At 40.5% G+C, this 19,461-nt stretch overlaps 1 protein-coding gene across 2 annotated transcripts in view; it reads left to right on the top strand.

The window, feature by feature from the left end:
- smek1 (SMEK homolog 1, suppressor of mek1 (Dictyostelium)) overlaps nt 1-19,461 on the top strand; it is a 115,057-nt gene that overhangs the window by 31,715 nt on the left and 63,881 nt on the right. For both annotated transcript variants that reach the window (XM_052039395.1, XM_052039304.1), the window contains exons 2-3: nt 6,073-6,128; nt 16,944-17,042. In XM_052039395.1, coding sequence (XP_051895355.1) covers nt 6,073-6,128; nt 16,944-17,042 — 155 coding nt within the window. The remainder of the gene's footprint in view (nt 1-6,072; nt 6,129-16,943; nt 17,043-19,461) is intronic.

The raw sequence follows: 19,461 nt of genomic DNA, 5'->3' as shown, positions 1-19,461 counted from the left end.
AGTGAGGTTACCTCTCATTTTTCTAAACTGAGTTGAAGCCTGCACAATATTTTCTCATAACAGGACAGCTATCCCGGAAAAAGTCTGATGAATCTTCAATGCATTTCCTCAATAGCAGGTAATATCCTGCTTTGGGTAAGAAGGCTAAAATTATCCTACATAAGTGCTGAAAATACTCAGCATGTCAGGCAGCATGTGTGGATGGGGGAACTGACTTGACATTTAAGGTCAGTGACCTTTTGTGAGAACATATAGCTGATTTTCTACCTCAGTAGATGATGGGAGGGTGACAAGTGAAAGGGCATTGGCCTGAAATGTTAACTGTTTGTCTCTTGGATGCGGTCTTGATCTTTGTATTTTTACATCAGATTTCCAACATCTGCAGATTTTTGCTTTGTAACGTAAGATGTCTTTATTCTTGTATTGAGATTATCTTGCATGAAAGAGCAATGTACCATTTGCCTTCCAAATTGCCTGCTGCACGTTAGCCTTTAGGGATTTGAGTACGATACCCTCAGGTCCCTTGTGAATCTCAGCATTTTCCTGTCTTTCATTTTGTTTTAAATGTACTTGTGTTTTTTTTTGGATAATCTTGCATGTTTCCATGTACTACAGCGGCCATTAATTTTGCTTTTCCCCTTGAAGTCTGCAACCTCATCACTACCACATTCCCGCTTGTGTCTTCATCAGACTTGGAAATATTACATTTGGTTCTTTTAGCCAACTCATTGATATAGATTGTGAGTAGTTGGGGCAAAAACACTGATCTCTGCATTATGCCACTACTCATAGCCTGTCAACCTGAGAAGCACCTATTTATGTCTGCTTGTTCTCTGTTAATTAACTATCAAACCATATTAGTAAGTTGCCCCCCAATTTGATGTGTTCTGATGTTGTTTACCAGCTTCCCATGTGGGAACATATTGAAAGCCTTCTGAAAATCCAAATGCATCACATCTTCTGTTTTAAACCCTTCATCTACTCTGCTCGATACATCCTCAACAAAAACCATTAGATTAGTCAAATTTGATTTCCCTTTCACAAATCATCTTGGCAGTGTGCAATCATATTATTGATAAAACATCAAGATTCTCATATCTTCCCAACTACTGATGCCAGGCTAACAAATAATTAGTACCCTGTTTTCTCACTTCATCCTTTTCTTAAATAATGGGGTCACATTTGCCACCCTCCAATGTCATTAACCATTCTAGAATCTATAGAATTTTGTAAGATATCTGGAGAATCATTATCTCTGTAGCTACCTCTTTCAAAACTCTTGGGATTTATCAGTTTTTCTAGTAGTAGTATTTCTAGTAGTATTTCTTTACAAATGCTAATTCATTTTACTACCTCATTTGCATGAGCCCTTGGTTCTCCAGTATTTTCAGGTCTTTTCTGACTTCAGTGAGGACTGGCAAAGTATTTGTTTAACAGCTTCAACTTTTCCTTATTCCCCATTATAATTTCTTACATCTCTATCTCCATGGGTCTCCCATTTACTTTCTTTTTTTCGTACCTACAGCAACCCTTGCAGGCTGTTTTATGTTTCTCGCTAGTTTATTCTCCATATTCTTTTTTCAATTAATTGGTTATTCTTTGCTAACTTAAAGCTCTTCCAATTTTAAGGCTTGTTGCTTTTTTTCTGCAGCTTTTGAACTCTTTTCCTTAGACTTAACGCTATCTTTTAATTTCTTCTTTAGTCCGTAATAGGATCACTGTTCTAGGTGTGTCTTTATTGTCTTAAAACAATATTATATCAGTTACAAATCATATATTAGAGCCGTATAGCATGGAAACTAGCCATTTGGCCCACATCATCCATGCCAACCAGTGGGTACCCATCTGTATTAATCACATCTTCCAGCACTTGGCCCATAGCTTACAATGAAAATACAGGTGCTTATCTAGATATCTTTTAAATGCTATTAGCGACTCTGCTTTCTCCACTCGCCCAGACAGCATATTCCAGGTACTCTCTACTCTCTGGGTGAAAAAGGTCCCCCTGAGACCCCCTCTAAATCTTTTGCTTCTTAGCCTAAATCTATATCCTTTAGTTTTATTAACCTCCATGGGGAAAGATTTCTTATTTAACCCTAATTATACCCCACATTTTATATACCTCAGTGATGTTCCCCCCCCCCCCCCCCCCCCCCCCCAACCTCCTCTGCTCCAGGGAAAACAGAACTTGCCTCTCCAATCTCTCCTCATAACTGAAACACTCCATGCCTGGCAACATCCTGGTGAATCTCCTTTGCACCCACTCCAACTCTATCACATCCTTTAGTGTGGTGACCAGAACTGCACAAAGTACTCCATCTAAGGTCTGACCAATATTTCATAAAGTTCGAGCATAACCTTGGCTAACAAAGGCCATCATCCCATATGCCTGCTTAACCATGTTAACTACCTGTCCAGCCACCTTCAAGGATCTTTGGATTTGCACACCAATACCCCTTTGTTATTCAGTACTCCCAGGACCCTGGCCATTCATGGTGTATATCCTAGCCTTATTAGTACTCCCAAAATGCATTTCCTCATATTTATTAGAATTAAACTCCGTCTGCCATTCCTCAGCCCATTTCACAAAAACATCGATTTCACTCTGTAGCCTAAGACTACCTTCCACATTGCCAACAACCCCATCAATCTGCAAGCTTGCTGATCATGCCACCAACATCCATGTCCAAATCATTGACATATATAACAAACAGCTTTGGTCCCAGCACCAATCACTGTGGAATGCCACAATCATAGGCATCCAATCACAAAAACAGTCCTCCACCATCACCCTCTGTTTCTTATTCTGAAGTCAACTTTGGATCCAGTTTGCAAACTTCCCTGGGATTCCATGAACCTTACCTGTTGGAACAGTCTCCTATGTGGGACCTTGTCAAAGACCTGCCTGAAGTCCATATAGACCATATCTACTGCACGGCCCTGTCAATACACTTAATATTGTACTATTATTTCTTTTAAATATGAGTATTTGTCTGACAATTGTCATACCTTTTAATGATGTTTTCCAACTCCCAGCAGCTCTCTTGCCCCTAATACTTCATAGTTTCCTTCGTTAATTTGTAAATTCTGTAACATTCTGGTCACTTTTTTCCCTTCATAAGAAGATGATTAATTAAGGCTTTCTCCTTGAACCTGATAATTGTCCTAGTGCTTGCTTGTATTTTTATTTGAAACCACTTGTGATAAAGCTCAGCATCCCATTAACCTCCTGAAGAAAGTTCATCAACTTGAAAAATTATTTCTGTTTTTCTCTCTCCATTTGTGGTGCCTGACCTGAATATTTCCAGCATTTTCAATTTTCAGATTCATTGTATTTGCAGTATTTTGCTTTTATATCCCATTAACCATCTTGATTACATTTTTTCCACTTCAGGTTGGCTTTTAAAGACCTTTCTGAATCACTATCTTTTTCTCTGTAATTTTCCTGTCATTTAAGACGATAATCTCGTATGCGTTTCTTTATCTGAAATGTAGTATTGTACTTAGTTATACTGGACTGCATCAATTCATGAAATAGCCAAATGACATGACTTTCTATATTTTATTGTTATCTTGAATAAATCTGTGTCACCCAGACTTTTCTTTCCTGTCCAAACATTTTATTCACCTGTCATTCTCCTTCTTAGGCAGTCCTCTGGATTGAGGATGACTTGCTTCCTCTCTGGCTTTGTGGGTTCTGCAGTGACTAGTGAGGTGGCAAAGGTGGTTGGAGAGTGGGATTTTTGAGGTTGTTCATGCTTTCTAGGGCAGGGTTTCTGTGGGCTCCTGATGCATAACTTCCAGGTTCTCAAGGCATCCCAAATGTTCCTCCTCTACTTTTCGTGATCATGGGCCAGATATTCCCAGGAGTCGATGAAGTTTTGAAACTGATAATTCCAACGTACAGATTAGGCTACTTGGGCCCTTGAGCTTGTTCAGCAATTCAGTAAAATTATGGCTGTTCTGACAGTAACCTCATCTCTGCATTTCCTCCAACCTCAGTAACCTTTCTCGCTTATCAAGAAATTGTCTACATTTGCCTTAAAAATATTCAAAGACTTTGTCCACTGCCCTTCCAGGAAGAGCGCTCCAAAGGCCTATAACCCTGAGAGGGGAAAAAAATCACCTCTTATGGCTTCAGTGGGTAACTCTTTATTTTAAGCAGTAACTCCCTAGTTCTAGATTCTCCCACAAGAGAAAAAATTTTCTCCACATCCGCACTAAGACCCTTGAAGATTTTGTTTCAAACAAGCCCCCTCTCGCTCTTCTAAACACCAGCAGAAATTAGCCTAACCTATCCAACCATTCCCCATAAGACAACTTGCCCATTCCAGGTAAAAAGCAATGCATTCACATACATCCTTAAATAAGCAGGCCAGTACAATCGGACAGACCTTACCACTTTTGTATTAATTTCCTCCTCGCAATAAATGATAACATTCTGTTAGCTTTCCTACTTGTTATATCTGCATTCAGGTGACCCCTGATTTACTGCCATTCAATGTTACGGAAATTCGCACTTAAAGAATTCGCAAATCACTACCCAAAAATTTGAGATATGGAACAAAATTTGATTTCACGGAATTCGTTTGTGGGGGTGGGTGGTGGTGTGGGGGAAGGAGTAAATGCATCGTCACAATTTTTGTTTTCAACTCTCATTTCTTGATATACACACAGATGACGCGGCCTCACGTTATGGAAAATCACAATGTGGCCTGTGAACTAGGAACACAAACCCCCCCCCCCCTGTAATGTGGATGTCGCTGGTAATAGCCTTTTGCGAACTGCAGTCTGACATCCAGATCTTTCCCACATGATACTCCATTTGTCGGGTCTTTTCCCACTCTCTTAACCTATCAATATCTCTTTTTATAGCTTCCTTATATGCTCTTCACAACTTAATTTCCTTTGTGCCTCAGCAAATTTAATAATACCTATGCTGCCTTCATCTAAATCATATATATTTAAATTGCTAAAACAAGTTGGAGCACTAACACTCCCTGTGGCACACTACTCATAAACATTTTGCCAAAGTGATTAAGTCCCATTTATGCCTTTTTAATGTTTCCAGTTGACAGCTAGTCTTCTACACATATCAACATGTTAAACTTTTTTTAAACTTTATTTACAGCATGGTAATAGGCCCTTCCTGTCGAGCGAGTCTGTGCCGCCAACTTAAACCCATGTTAACCTACTCATGCACCTTTGGGATGTGGGAGGAAACCAGAGCACACCGAGGAAATCCACACAGACACAGGGAGAACATACACGGCGATGGGAATTGAACCCCAATCGCTGATGCTGTAATAGTGTTACGCTAACTGCTATGCTACCGTGCCGCCCGTACCATGTCTCCAAAATCGCGTGCATTTATTTTCTGCAATAATCTTTGATGCGTTTTCTGAAAATCGAAGTGTAGGATTTCCTTTCTATCCTCAGTACTTCTTCAAAGAACTCAGTTGGTGAAACGTGATTTCTCTTTCACCAGTCCAGATGAAGGGCTTGACCTGAAATGTTGACTGTCCATTTCCCTCCATAGATACTGCCTGACCCACTGAGTTCCTCCAGCTCCTTTGTGTGTTGCTCTCTTTCATAAAATCATTCTGCTGACTTAACCTGATCACCAATTATTCAAATTACTCTTCTATAATATCTTAAGAATAGCTAACAGGGTCAAATTCTGCTGAGTTAGCTTAAACCTTTTTGAGCACCATTTAGGCACTGCAAATGGTATCAGTGCTGGGGCAAGTAAGGGGGGGGGGGAATGGTCAATGTTTCTATTCATTGTTTCAGCTTCCTTGCTGGTAAATGCAAAACGGATATCAAGAGAAGATAGGAATAGTCTTTACATTTGAATTGCTGTTAATGTTCTTTACTGGGTCTTATTCATTGTCTAGGCTATGGGTAAAGTTATGGGGAAGGGGCAGAGGGTGCCTCAGTAAGTATTTTCCTGCATAAGCCAGTACCTTCAGGTAACATGTCGGTAATTTTAAAATATCTTGTTTGTTCAAATAACAAAACATGCTTGGCCAGCTAAATTATCATCTAATTTTATTTTTCTTTTCTCTTTAGGTTCTCTTCTCCTTGAATCGAAAATAAATCCTAATACAGCTTATCAAAAACAACAGGTAAGGCACCTAGATAAACACGTTGTAGTTTGGCAGTAGGACTATATTACAAAACTGACCTGCATTGGGACCCATTCTGGAAACAACTAATTGTTTGAAAATTATCATTGCTTTTATGTTCGTATGCTTCCTACTTAGGCAACCTTTTCTGTCTTTAATTTCTTGCAGCCTTGTAAGTTTTCTGCGCTACTTCCTGTTCTCCTTGTGCAGTCTTGTTTTTTTTTCCCCACCATTGGATGGCATGCCTTCAGCCGCTTAGGCCCTAAGTTTTTGAATTCCTTCTCTGAACCTTTTTATCTTTTTAAAGCTGCTTCATAAAATCTCTCTCTTTGACCTGCAAGTTCATGGGTGTCTTGGGAGAGATTCGATAGGCTGGGACTCCTGGAGAGAAGGAGGCTGAGGGTGACCTTTATAGAGGTTTAGAAAATTGAGGGCATAGATAGTTGCAGTCTTTTTCCCAGGATAGGGGAGTCTAAAACTAGAGGGCTTAGGTTTAAGGTGATAGATGGTAGAGTTAGCAATAATTACAATGTTTGAAAAATATTTGAAGAGGTACATGAATAGGAAAGGTTTAGAGGGATATGGGCCAAATGCAGGCAAGTGGGATTCGCATAGTAGGCATCTCAGTTGGCATGAATGAGCTGGATCGATAAGGCCTATTTCCATTTTGTATAACTGAATCTATGGGGCAGGTGGTGGCCGATGGGGCAGGCAAATGAGTAGATTGGAAGGTTGTCTGTGCTTTGAGTTTGTAAATGCTATTTTGAATGCTGCTTCATTTTGTTGTCATGGTCCAGAGATTCTGAGAAGTGTAACACCTGTCCTCTGGTAGGCTTCAGTAAAAGCATTGGCAATTGCTTGGCCTCTATGTGCAAACATGGGGGTCAATTGCATACTACAGCTCGAGTACTCGGGTTTGGGTATCCTTGTTTCTGGAATGTAGTCACCATAACTTGAATAATTTCCCATTAGTTTTGAAGATTGGCTCTGTTGCCATTGGAAGTGAAATGAAACATTGCAGCAAGGTTGAAAAGTGTTGGGGCAGTTGTGGTTTCACCCTAGTCTACACTGAGAATAGATCTGTGGTAGACCCATTGGTTAACATGGAGACACAAAAGACTGCCATTACCCTTGAATCTGGAGCAACAAACTAAATGCTGGAGGGCCTGCATTTCTCCAGCATCTTGTTTGTTGCCTTTGGTTAATATCATAGGTTTCATGCCACTGTGGAGCAAGCATGGACAAATTTCTGTGGGCAGTCAAAGTTGATGACTCTGTTCCACAGTCATTCCCACTAGAGTCAAAAGCTTTGGTGAAAGCCATGTATAGTGGCTGGTGCTGCTCTCCACTTTTTTTGGAGTTGTTGTGTAGTGAAGATTGTGTCCACTGTACCTCTGGATGGACTGAATCCACACTTTGATTTGGGGAGCAGCTCTTCAGCCACTTGGAGGAAGCAATTAAGGAGGATACTGGCGGTATCTTTCCATGTGATGGAGAGCAGGAAGACCTTTCTATAGTTTTGAGATTGACGGTCTCCTTGAAAATGGTCATGATTTCTGCATGTCTGAGATCCCCGGAACATCTTCCTCTTCCTAGTATGAGGGATGAGGCAGTGGATTTGAGATTGAACCTTATCACTGCCTAGTTTTAGGATTTCAGTAGGGGTGCCATTTCCTGAGCCCTTGTTATTTTTTTTAGTTGCAATATGGTCATCTTGACAGTTTGTCAGGAAGTCTGACCCACATTGGCTGCTGTGAATAGAGTTGAGTGCATTCACATCAAAGACCATACAGACTGAGGAGATTTTCAATGTGTCCTTTTCAGCGCGTGTTGACTGCCTCTCTGTCTATCATGTGATTCACCTGATGCCTGGCTTGCAGTGGGGTCTGGCCTTGCGTGTTGGGGCTGCAGATGGCTTTTGCAGCACTGAGAAAACTGTGCGTATCATGGCTATCAGCAATTCGCTGAGCCTCCTTATCCACCATCTGTTCTTGAGTCCCAGATTTTCTACTGGACCTCCATCTTAAGGTACTTGTAAAGCTGTGTCTTTTCCTTCTCAGAAAGATGGTGCTTCCAGTCTAGCCTTCTGTTTTCGTTTAATTGGTTCCTCGATCTCCTGATCATTCTCATCTAACAAGTGCTAGTTCTTTCTGTTAGAGCAGCCAAGAGTCTCTTCACGGGTGCCAATTTTGGCAGACTTCAGCACTACCCATAAATAAATACTTTACATCTTCTGTAATTTGGGAGTTGTGAAGTTCTGTTTGAGAAGATGCAGCTTTGTCCTTGAGAACTTTGACATGGATCGTCCTCAACTGCTGTTAGGTGCCAGATTAATCAAGATAGAGTAGATTAGATGGTCAGACCAACCTCTCATGGTGCGGGTGATGTGGACATCTTTGCAGACCCTGACTCAGATAACCAAGTAATCTAGCAAGTCCCAATGCTTGGACCATGGTGTCTTGTGCTTGACTCACTGAAGAAGTGGTATTCATTATGACAGTGCTGTGCTCTGACCATTTTGTCAAGAAAAGGACCCTCCTTGAAATTGGTCTTTGCTGCTCTTTACTTGCTGATCACATCATGCTGGAGAGTTGCATTCCTTTCCACTCTGGTATTGAAGTTGCCCAGGAGAATTGTTTTCTTTCCCTTTTCAAGATGCAGCCAGGACTTTTTCATTGTTAGAGTAGAAGTCTCCCCTGCTTTTCACCCAAAGCTTCAGATGTTGGCGTGTATGCAGTGATGACAGTAGCACGGTGATCACCTGTTGAGGTGAGCTGAAAGGTCATAAGGCATTCACTAATTCTGTAGGCTGATACACTGGATTAGCTTCTCCTTTTTGAGCTAACTTTTTCATGACTCTGTGGTTAAGCACAGCTCAAATGACATCTATAAATTCCCCGATGACACCACTGTTGTTGGCGATGTGTGTGGACGACCACGATTCGGATGCTTTTCGGGGTGAGGAAGTCACTACCGAGTAAACACTGAAGTGTCGCTTGGGTTCCATCGTGGAACATTTGGATTTCGTATTTACTCTCTCTATGTTTCTCTACATCTACGTCTTATCTTCAGACAACGGTGGTTGTTGAAGAAGCCCTTGCTCATGTTTCACCTTATGGCTTGCGGAACTGAACTTTAAGAACCATTCCGGAACTTGGAGTTTGGGACTTTGTCACACACACACGAAGAGTTTAGTTTTGGGGTTAACGTTCGAGGTTTAACATTTTTGAATTCTAACATACTAACATTGATAGATTGGCTGGTTGAGTGGTGTCGCAACAGCAACCTTGCACTTAACATCAGCTAAACCACAGAATTTATTGTGGACTTCAGGAAGGGGAAGTTGGGAGAACACACACCAGTCCTTCAGCGGTGGAAAGGGTGAGCAAGTTCCTGGGCGTCAACATCTCTGAAGATCTATCCCGGGCCCAATACATAGATGCAGTCATGAAGAAGGCACGCTAGTGGCTCTACTTCGTTAGGAGTTTGAGGAGATTTGGTATGTCAGCAACAACTATTACAAATTTCTGTAGATGTGTGGTGGAGAGCATTCTGACTGGTTGCGTCACATCCTGTATGGAGGGTCCAATGTACAGGATTGCAAGAGGCTGCAGAGAGCAGACTCAGCCAGCTCCATCATGGTCACAACCCTCTCCATTATCGAAGACCTCGTCAAGAGCCTGTGCCTCAAGGAGGAGACATCCATCATTAAGGATCCTCACCATTTGGGACATGCCCTCTTCTTGTTACTACCATCAGGGAGGAGATACAGGAGCCTGAAGACCCATGGTCAAAAATTCAGGAATAGCTTCTTCCCTCCTCCATCAGATTTCTGAACAGTTCATGGACACTACCTCGAATTTTTTTCCGCACTATTTATTTTTATAATTTATAGTAATTTTTATGTCTTTGCACTGTACTGCTGCTGCAAAACAACAAATTTCACATCATATAAGACAGTGATAGTAAATCTGTTTGAGTCTGATTCTGATTTGATGGTGAAGTTCACTCGGTAAGATGGCATTTACCAGTTTGTTTCTGCACCACCTTCTTTAAACTGGCCACTGGCCCGACGTGCCTCGTCCATTGTTGCATTGTTAATATTAAAGAATCTGAGTTCCCAAGCTATGATAGCAGAATAGCATTCAGGTCTGTTGCTTTTGGGATTGCCTGTGAGCGTCTTGACATTCCAGTCCCAAACTTCATATTGTGGATCAGAAGTAGTCTGTGCCTGGGTTACAATGGCTACCCCACTTTAGAAGTGGGGTAGCTGTTGTACACCAGTATTTCACAGACAAGGTCTTGGTTCAATGGCAAGAGTGCCCAAGATGGCTGAAGACCAGGCTCTGCTGTATGGATATTAATGCTCTCATATCAGTGGGCACAAGTGGAGGTGCTGCCTGGCATGTGTACACTCACTCATACATGTAGACTTGGGCACAAGAGCCTCCTTTCTGCCTCACTTCCAGGCTTCACCAGCACCGCCCCACCAACTTCATGCCCACACTCCTGGCTATGCTCATGAGCCCATCTCTCATTCTTGCCCCATGGTTCCACCTGCACACCTAACCACATTCCCGGTTCTTTGCTCCTGCCACTCACCTAAAAATGTTTGTGTCCCTAATCCCCATTTTGCCCACATACTTGACTGTATTCCAGTCGCTGACTCAGGCCACATGCCTAACTGCATTCCAGTCCTGGCACTGGTCACAAGCTTAACCAAGTTCTGGTCCCTAGTTCTGGTAACACAATTCACCACACTGATGCCCCACTCCAGCCACATGCTTAACCACATCAGTGCTTGGCTTCAGCCACCATGATGACAATTCTGCTAAATTCACACTAGTAATTCATTCATTTCTGACTACCATAATTAGGAAGAATGTAAAGGTCCTAGAAAGGGTGCAGAGAAGATTTTTCAGTATGGTTCCAGCTTTGAGGGACTTCCATTATAGGGTTAGACTTTATCTGGGTTTCTCTTCTTGGAACAGAGAAGATTGAAAAGAGATTTAATTGAGGCATACAAGATTGCAATCAAATCCTTTGCAATCTTCCAATCACATACAGGGTTAGGTGAATTGAATGAAACTATTGCCATCAGCAGATTATCCAAAGATTAGGGGGCACAGGTTTAAAGCAATGGGGAGAATGTGTGAGGAATATCTTTTTAATGCAGTGTAGTAATTATCTGAAACTCACTGCTTGTAAGGGTGATGGAAACAGTCAATGAGGAATTCAAAGAATGCAGAGGAGATTTGAGGATGTTGCCAGCACTCAAGGGACTCATTTATGAAGGGTGGCTGAGCAGGTTGGGACTCTCATCATTAGAGAGTAGGAGAATGAGGGGTGATCTTCGAGAGGTGTACAAAATTGAGGGGCATAGATAGGGTCAGTGCGCACAGTCTTTTTCCCAGGGTTGGGGACTCAAGAACTGGAGGGCATAGGTTTAAGGTGAGGGGAGAGATTTAATAGGAACCTGAAGGGCAATTTATTCATCCAGAGGGTGGTCAGTAAATGGAATGAGCTGCCAGAGGACGTAGTTGAGGCAGGTACTTTAATAACAAAAAGGTACTTGGAGAGTTATCCGAATAGGAAAGGTTTAGAGGGATATGGGCCAAAAGCAAGCAAATGGGACTAGCTTGGATGGAAATTTTGGTCAGTATGGACCAGTTGGGCTGAAGGGCCTGTTTCCGTGCTCTATAACTCTATAAATAAGCAAAAGTAATTTGTAGGGCTATAAGGAAAGAAGAGGGGAATGGGATTGAATAGGTTATAAGAAACCAGTATGGATGCCATGGGCTGAATCACCATAACAATATGAAATTCAAGTCGTTCAGTCATTTCTGGCTTCTGCTTCAGAACTCCCATTATATCGTGGATATTGTATGTTTTTTGTTACTTGTTGCTATGGATTATAATCATAGACATATGAAGTGTAGGGATCCCAGGTTTTATGAGTAGACAATTATCATGCTTAAAGTTGGAGTCATCAATTAAATGAAATTCACAATTTGTTTTTCAGCATGCATTATTTTTAGTATTTATTGTGGTAAACCAGAGAATACAAGATCAAATACTGCTATGGCAAGTTGTGAAAATGAATTCAGTAAATCTGGTTGTGTGTGTTCTGGCATGAGGAAATTAACCATGAATGTTGTTAGTTTGTTGTTTAAATCCAATTAATGAAACTGAAGTTCTGCAGACAATACATTGTTGATCCATAGTTGTCTTTTGAAGGAGCCTAGCAACTGAAGTTTTTTCATTAAAGTGCATTTTCCATTGAAGCACCTCACGGCAAATGAGGCAATGTGAAAAATACAGCAGTGTTTGTTTTTCCTTCGTTCTTCTCCCCACCCCCTCCCTGCAGTACCCTTCACACACCCAAGCTAAAATTTGGTTTTGGTCTGTAGATTTGATTGCTGAATGTCATGATGCCAGATTTTTTTTTGGTACACGAGATCTTGGTCAGGAGGCTTGATTTTAATTTGGGTTCTGATTTTTGAACTGTTAATCAGCTGTGAAGTAGCAGTGAATATTTTCTCTCTGCTTAGAGGGTAGCCATAATGAGGGAGTTGCTATGGATACAGTCATGCACTTAGTGTGAGTGCACAGCTGTTTTGATGTATTTTTAAACAACTGGTGGCTAGCTGGAAGCAGTTTTGGTCAGATTGCTATCTCCATTACATAGAACAAATTACATGTTCTGTATAAGATAACCAGCACATATTATCATACCTGCTTTCTGGACCTGCTGTGTGCAGTAGTCCCACTGTGTCACTGGTACAACATAGAAGGTCCACTAGCAGTTATCGTCAAGAAAGTTCCAGTTAAACGTCCGCATGCATTTGGATTTTTTTTAATTTGACATTTAGTGAAATTAGATATATCAAATTTAAAATTTCAGCAGATGTTGTAGGAAACTAAATGACTTAATAAAAGAATTAAAATATGACTTCTGTGCACACTATTTATACTTGTACAGGTTATTATACAAAGCTTTTTATTTGGCTCACAGGAGGCTTGCAGTTGACTGATACATTTCAGTTGGGCTGACGAGTGATTTATTTTTGAAAAGGATTGGAAAAAGAATCTCATATTGCAGCTTAACTTGCACTGTAAACAAATATTAGAATACCAATGTTTTTGTTTAAATGGTCTAAAGGAAAACACTGTGATTTTAAATCTTGAATGGTCTAATGGAAATTTCTGTGCCTTGATGAGCTAATAATGATTTAAAATTCACATCATGGCCCCATTGTCCTATAAAGTTCAAATCTCTGCATTCACGTAATATTGTGTCCTGTTGTGCATTCCTGATTTGTTTGTGGGTTGCATCTTTGCCCCACTGTTGGCAATAATGAAACCCACAGACAAATACCCTGGTTATACTTCTAAACTAACAACATTTTTGTGAGGGGGGGGAGGTGAGTAACATATTGAAGGGGAGTTGAGTAAGGATTCTGAAAGGTGGTTCCCGATTTGAGGGGGATGAGGGAAGGAGGGATACAGAAAATGTTACAGTCAGCCCCAGAGCTGGGGCTCACAGTCCTGTCTCTACTCCACACTTGCCGACTCTTTTCCCATTAACACGTAAAAATTAATAAGTTTACGACCAGGTTAATGACAGTGTAATTGACTTGAATGCACTAATGTGTACCATTGTCATTAAGTTTGCAGTGAAATAATAGTTGTAAAATTAATATTCTAGTATGGTTTTCCAGAAGAGTTTTGATTTGTTCTTAAATAATATAACATTTTTAATCATTCCACCATTTATGGCCTTGCCTTCAACTACTCAAGACCTGGGCCCTGGAGCCTTGATGGGTTGGTCAATAGGGTGTCAAACTTGTAACCTGAAATTCCAGGGTTCAAGTCTGTATTTCACCCTGGAAAATGTGAACCACTTACCACATATTAGGAGTTGTCTTTCAGCGAAGGCAAATGTCAATGATGAAATTCGCCATTGCCTTCAGGATACCCTCTGGTCTTTGATGGACTGCGAAAATGGATAATTAGGGGTCAAGACCTCCAAACCTGGCACAAAGCTTGTGGTCTACTCGGCAGCAGTGACCTCTGCCCTGCTATCTGTTTCTGAGACTTGGACTACTAATAGCAAGCATCTCAAAGCACTGCAAAAATTACACCTATGCTGTGCCTGAAAGTTTCCTAGAATCCACAGCCAGGGTAAGCGAACCAATGTCAGTATCCTCTCTAGATCAAAATCCTCTATATTGAGTCAATAATAATATTCAAGTCAGTTCTGTTGGACAGGCCACATCATTCACATCTTAACACCAGGCTTCTGAAAGAGGCACTCTATTCTGAACTTTTATGATGAGTGATTACCAGATAGATAGTAGAAACTATTAATGGATGGTCTCAATATATCCTTGGAAAAAGTGCATCATCCCCATGGCATTCCTGGTCTATGATCATTCAAAGTATAGAAGGAGTATTTGGGATGCCACAGAGAATATTGGGTATGCAAAGCCTAGCATAAGTGACAGAAAAAGTACCCCATCACTGAATCCAACCACCTGCCCAGCCTGCAAGCATCTCCTGCCCAAATTAGGTGTAAACATCACCATTACTTTGTCCTGGTCCAACCACATAGCTATAATGTCCAAGGAAGCACACCAGAGCCTCTACTTCCTCAAAAGGCTAAGGAGATTCAGCATGTCCCCGTTGACCCTCACCAATTATTATAGATGCACCATAGAAAGCATCCTATCTGATTCCTCACTGCTTGGTATGACAAGTGTTGTGCCTAAGACTGCACAAAATTGCAGAGAGTTACGGACACGGGTAAGTCAATAACGAAAACGGGCCTCCCCTCCGTGGACTCTACACTTCTCCCTGCCTCGGAAAATCAGCCAGCTACCTCATTGTGGTCCTTTCACCTTAGTCTAACTGCACGTTACTTTCTCTGTAACTGCATTCTGTTATTGCTGTTCCCTTTACACTACCTTGATATACTTGTGTTTTGAAATTATCTGAATGGATGGCATGCAAAACAAAGGTTTTCACTGTATCTTAGTGATAATAAACCAATTACCAAAGGGAAAATCTGTAGTTCTCACACCAACTTCATCCAACACCTCCATACCCACAAAATTGGACAGCCCAAGAGAAAGATCTTAGCTTTGTAATTTTCTCTCTAAACCTTTCCACTCCTTCAGAAACACTCAAAAATGTAACTCTTTGACCAATCTTATGCCCATCTCTTCCTTTTGTGACTGTCAGATTTTACCTGATAATAGTAAATAGCTTGGAAACTTTCATTTCACCTGTATGTTGTTGGTTCTCCTGTTTTTGTACTTGTGCTTAGTTAACCAGAATAGAAGGGGGAACAAAATCCATATTTTGCATTTGTGCTTGAAAGAATTGCCCAGATAGTTTGCTTCATTCCGATCTCTCGGATATTTTGGGGGGGAGTGGGGGGAGAAATGAGAATTGAATATAATGGGCTAAGAAAAACTTAAAATCAAGGTAAGAGTAAGTTAAGGAAAAATGTCTTGGCAAAGCAACTGGGCACTAAACAAGATTATGTTGGGGAGCAGTTGCTGCTGCTTGCCCTTTATGCTGGTGCCTCTCCCAGATTTCATTCATGTTGCACCTGGGTGTATTTAATTTCACATTTAGAGTATTAGTTCAGCTCTGTAATCACTAACCTACACTGCATATATTGCTACAATATTCACAATCTTTTAATGGAAAAAATGGCATGAAAAAGTGTGGAAAAATTATAGCACAAAATTAATCATGGTTAAGAGGTTAAAAAAATACTCCCACAGAAGAATAGTTTTCTCCTGCCACCATCTTCGCCTACATAAGTGAGGTTATTAGAATAGTTATAAATAGTTATAACATTATTTCTAATTATGATGCTGCAAAAGTATAGAAACCATATCAGAGTGCTGTTCATTTGTACATTGCTATGAAATAAAAAAAATGGGTACTTGGCAAATTTTTTATTTTTGTGTATCAACTGGTAATTATTTCTTTTAACCCTTTAGCTCCTGTCTTGTTGGAGGACAGTTACCTTCTAATTAGTTAAATTGTAGAATACTAATTGTAAAGTGGAGAATTTATTTTGATCTCTCTCAGACTATACAGTTTGCATTAAGCTGGCATGCATTGTTGTAAGCAGGTGCTTGTCCAATTCCTCACTTCAATCACTTGAAGTTTGGTGGGTAATTAATGGCAGTCACAACAACTACACATGTTACACTTTGTATGCTCTTTTAATATGAAGAATTTTGGTGGATGTAATAATATAGAGTGGAAGAAAAAAAATTATAAAAAAAAACTTCTTGGGTCAATACCTTCACGCTCCTGATGCTGACCAGAACTGTAAAGCACATTGTGGACCTAGTTGTCCTTTGTTTTTCCTGGCATTCACTATTAATTAGGTTACCAAGGCTTGTACATGGGTGCTCAGATGATAGCTTCCTTCTAGATACCTACTAGTATATGTTGAACCATAATTTAAGAATGAGCCTCTTTTTGGTGGGGAAAATTTGAAAGGTATAAGAAGATTGACATCTAGCCAAAGGCCGACATGTTAGTTGATGCATTGGGAAATAATCAAAAAGAACAGAAATATAATTTTGCATCTTAAGATGATTGTAATGTCATTTTTGCTTGCAGAATTTATTGTTTCATCTATATTTGTGGGAGTTTGCATAGTATTCTTTAACTCTCCTTATAATTATTATTGCTATAATTCAAAATATGCTGTTTTGAAAACTGATAGTATTTTGTACTGATGTTGATATTTGTGTATTTGTTTTATTGATCTTAATATATTTTTAGGATACATTGATTGTGTGGTCAGAAGCGGAAAACTATGACTTGGCCCTCAGCTTTCAAGAAAAGGCAGGCTGTGATGAAATATGGGAAAAGATATGCCAGGTGAGTATCTCATTGATGTTGATGGAATTTGTACCATTTTTTTTAAACCATTTCACAAATTTTGTCTGACTTGATATGTGTGGATTATTGTCATGTTCAGCATGTTGTGTTTGTAGGAGCTCAATATTACATTTAAAATGGTTAATCAAGATTTAAGTAAAAACAGGGTGAGGTATTTGTATTTTTGCTGGATGTACTGTTATTTAATGGCATTTGATTGAAATGCTATATATTTGTATGATGGTTGGCGGACCCCATTATTGGTCTTAGCCTTTTATATACTGTACAACACTGGATTGTATTGTAAAGTTTGTCATCTGTGGAACTGGAAATATAATCTTGTATAAGCAGTACAGAGGTTTGTTTATTTGTTCACAGAATATGAATTAAAACCTGACTGCTACACCCAAGTATTTATGTTAGGTTTAGGATGGGTCAGAGATGGAAAATCATTACGCGTGCAAATATTTGTATTAAAATATATATTCCCAGTTATACTGTTGAATGTGATCATCTGGATTAAAAAGAGAAACAGATCTGTAAAGGGTCCCATTTAGGTGAGATATATTGCCACTGTAGAGCTGGCCACTGCTATCTTCCACCTGCCAGATGTGGGTTTTATAAAGCTGCCATCTGCCATAGCAGGGCTATGATTGGCTGAGGGGAGCAGAAAACCTTTCTTTCCCTGTCACGATAATACTCCAGGGATTGGACACAGTGTTCCATTGCACCATAGCTGTGGTGATGCCATTGGTAAGATTGAGGGAAGTGACATCTCAATGTTTACCCTTCCTCGTGCATCCCAGCAGCTGGAGTCTCACCGCCTTTAGATTTTTCAGATGTGAGTTGTCTCTTCATTGCACAGGTGTTGCTGTGTTTTTAAACCTCACTCTTCATAAATACTCATTACTCACACTTACCATGGTGGTAAGGGGGAGGGGGGGGGGGGTTGCATTCCTAGGAAACAGCCTGTATTGTGATTTTTTTTCCCATAACACAAATCCTCCTCATCTGCTCGTGCATCAAGAAACACGAGTTGAAAAAAAATGTATACTTTTGTTGATTCGCTTACTCACATTCCGTGAGAGTGAATTTTATTCCGTAACTAATTTTTGAGTAGTGATTTGTAAATTCTGTAAGGGCGAATTTCCATTACTCGCATGGCCATAACGTGGGGGTTGCCTATATATGCAAGATGCTTGCTGGATTTTAAATTTCCATAGAAGGTATATTTCTGCTGACTGCATTGTCAAGATAGTCCTGTGTAGAGCCTAGCTACCCGACTTGAACTCTGTGAAACCTGTCTCTGTGTCAGGTTTGGGTTGGGTACCAACAAAGTAATAAGTCCTATGGCTCTGGTTGGGTTCAGGTGGGACATGGTCACCTGAGATTTTAATTTAATGTTGGATTGCCTGTGGTCAAACTAGCAATTTTTTTTGTTTGTCCATCACCATTTGTTTCCTGGATTTCTAGCTTTTTAAGCAATTTTAAAGAGAAGAGTCATGGAGTTATACCGGACAGAATCAGGCTCTTCAGCCCAGCTCATCCATGATGCCTATCTCTCTCTCTCTCGATATCTCTCTAAACCTTTCCTATCTGTGTATCTGTCCAAATGTCTTTTAAGTGTTGTGATTGTACCTGCCTTAACCACCACTGGCAGCTCGTTCCATATACCCACCACCCTCTGTGTAGAAAAACTTGCCCCTTGGGTCCCCCTTAAATTTTTCCCCATCACCTTAAACCTATGTCCTCTACTTCTAGATTCCCCTACCCTGGGGGAGAAAGACTGTGACCTTCTACCCTACTTAAGTCCCTCATGATTTTATAAACCTCTACAAGGTTACCCCTCAGCCTCCTTTGCTCCAAGGAAAATAGTCCCAGCCTATCCTTCTAACTCAAATCCTCCAATCCAGGCAACATTCTCGTAAATCTTTACTGTATTCAATACTCTAAGTGTTATCTAATTGACTTTTTGTACAACTGTAACGACATCCCAACTCTTGTACTCAATACCACAGCAAGCATGCCATATGCCGCCTTCACTACCCTGTCTACCTGTGTCGCCACGTTCAGGGGAACTATGTACTTGTACCCCCAAGTCTTTCTGTTCAATAACACTCCCCAGGGCCCTGCCACTCGCTGTGCAAGTCCTTATCCGATTTAACTTCCCAAAATACATTACTTTTGAAGCTAAGAATCAACCACATTTAGGGGGCTGGGGTCACACATCGGCCAAACCGAGTATGGATCGAAGATTCCCATTGCTGAAGAGCATCAGTGAACCAGTTGGATTTTTGCAGCGATGTGTTAGTCTCATGATGACCATTACCAATACCAACTTTAATTATAGATGAATTTAATTAGCTGAATTTAAGTGCAATGGGAATTTGAATTTGTGTTGCTATCAGCAATGGAGACC

Source organism: Pristis pectinata, chromosome 1 (genome assembly GCF_009764475.1).
Source record: "Pristis pectinata isolate sPriPec2 chromosome 1, sPriPec2.1.pri, whole genome shotgun sequence".
NCBI lineage: Eukaryota > Metazoa > Chordata > Chondrichthyes > Rhinopristiformes > Pristidae > Pristis > Pristis pectinata.
This window is presented reverse-complemented; position numbering and strand designations above follow the sequence as displayed.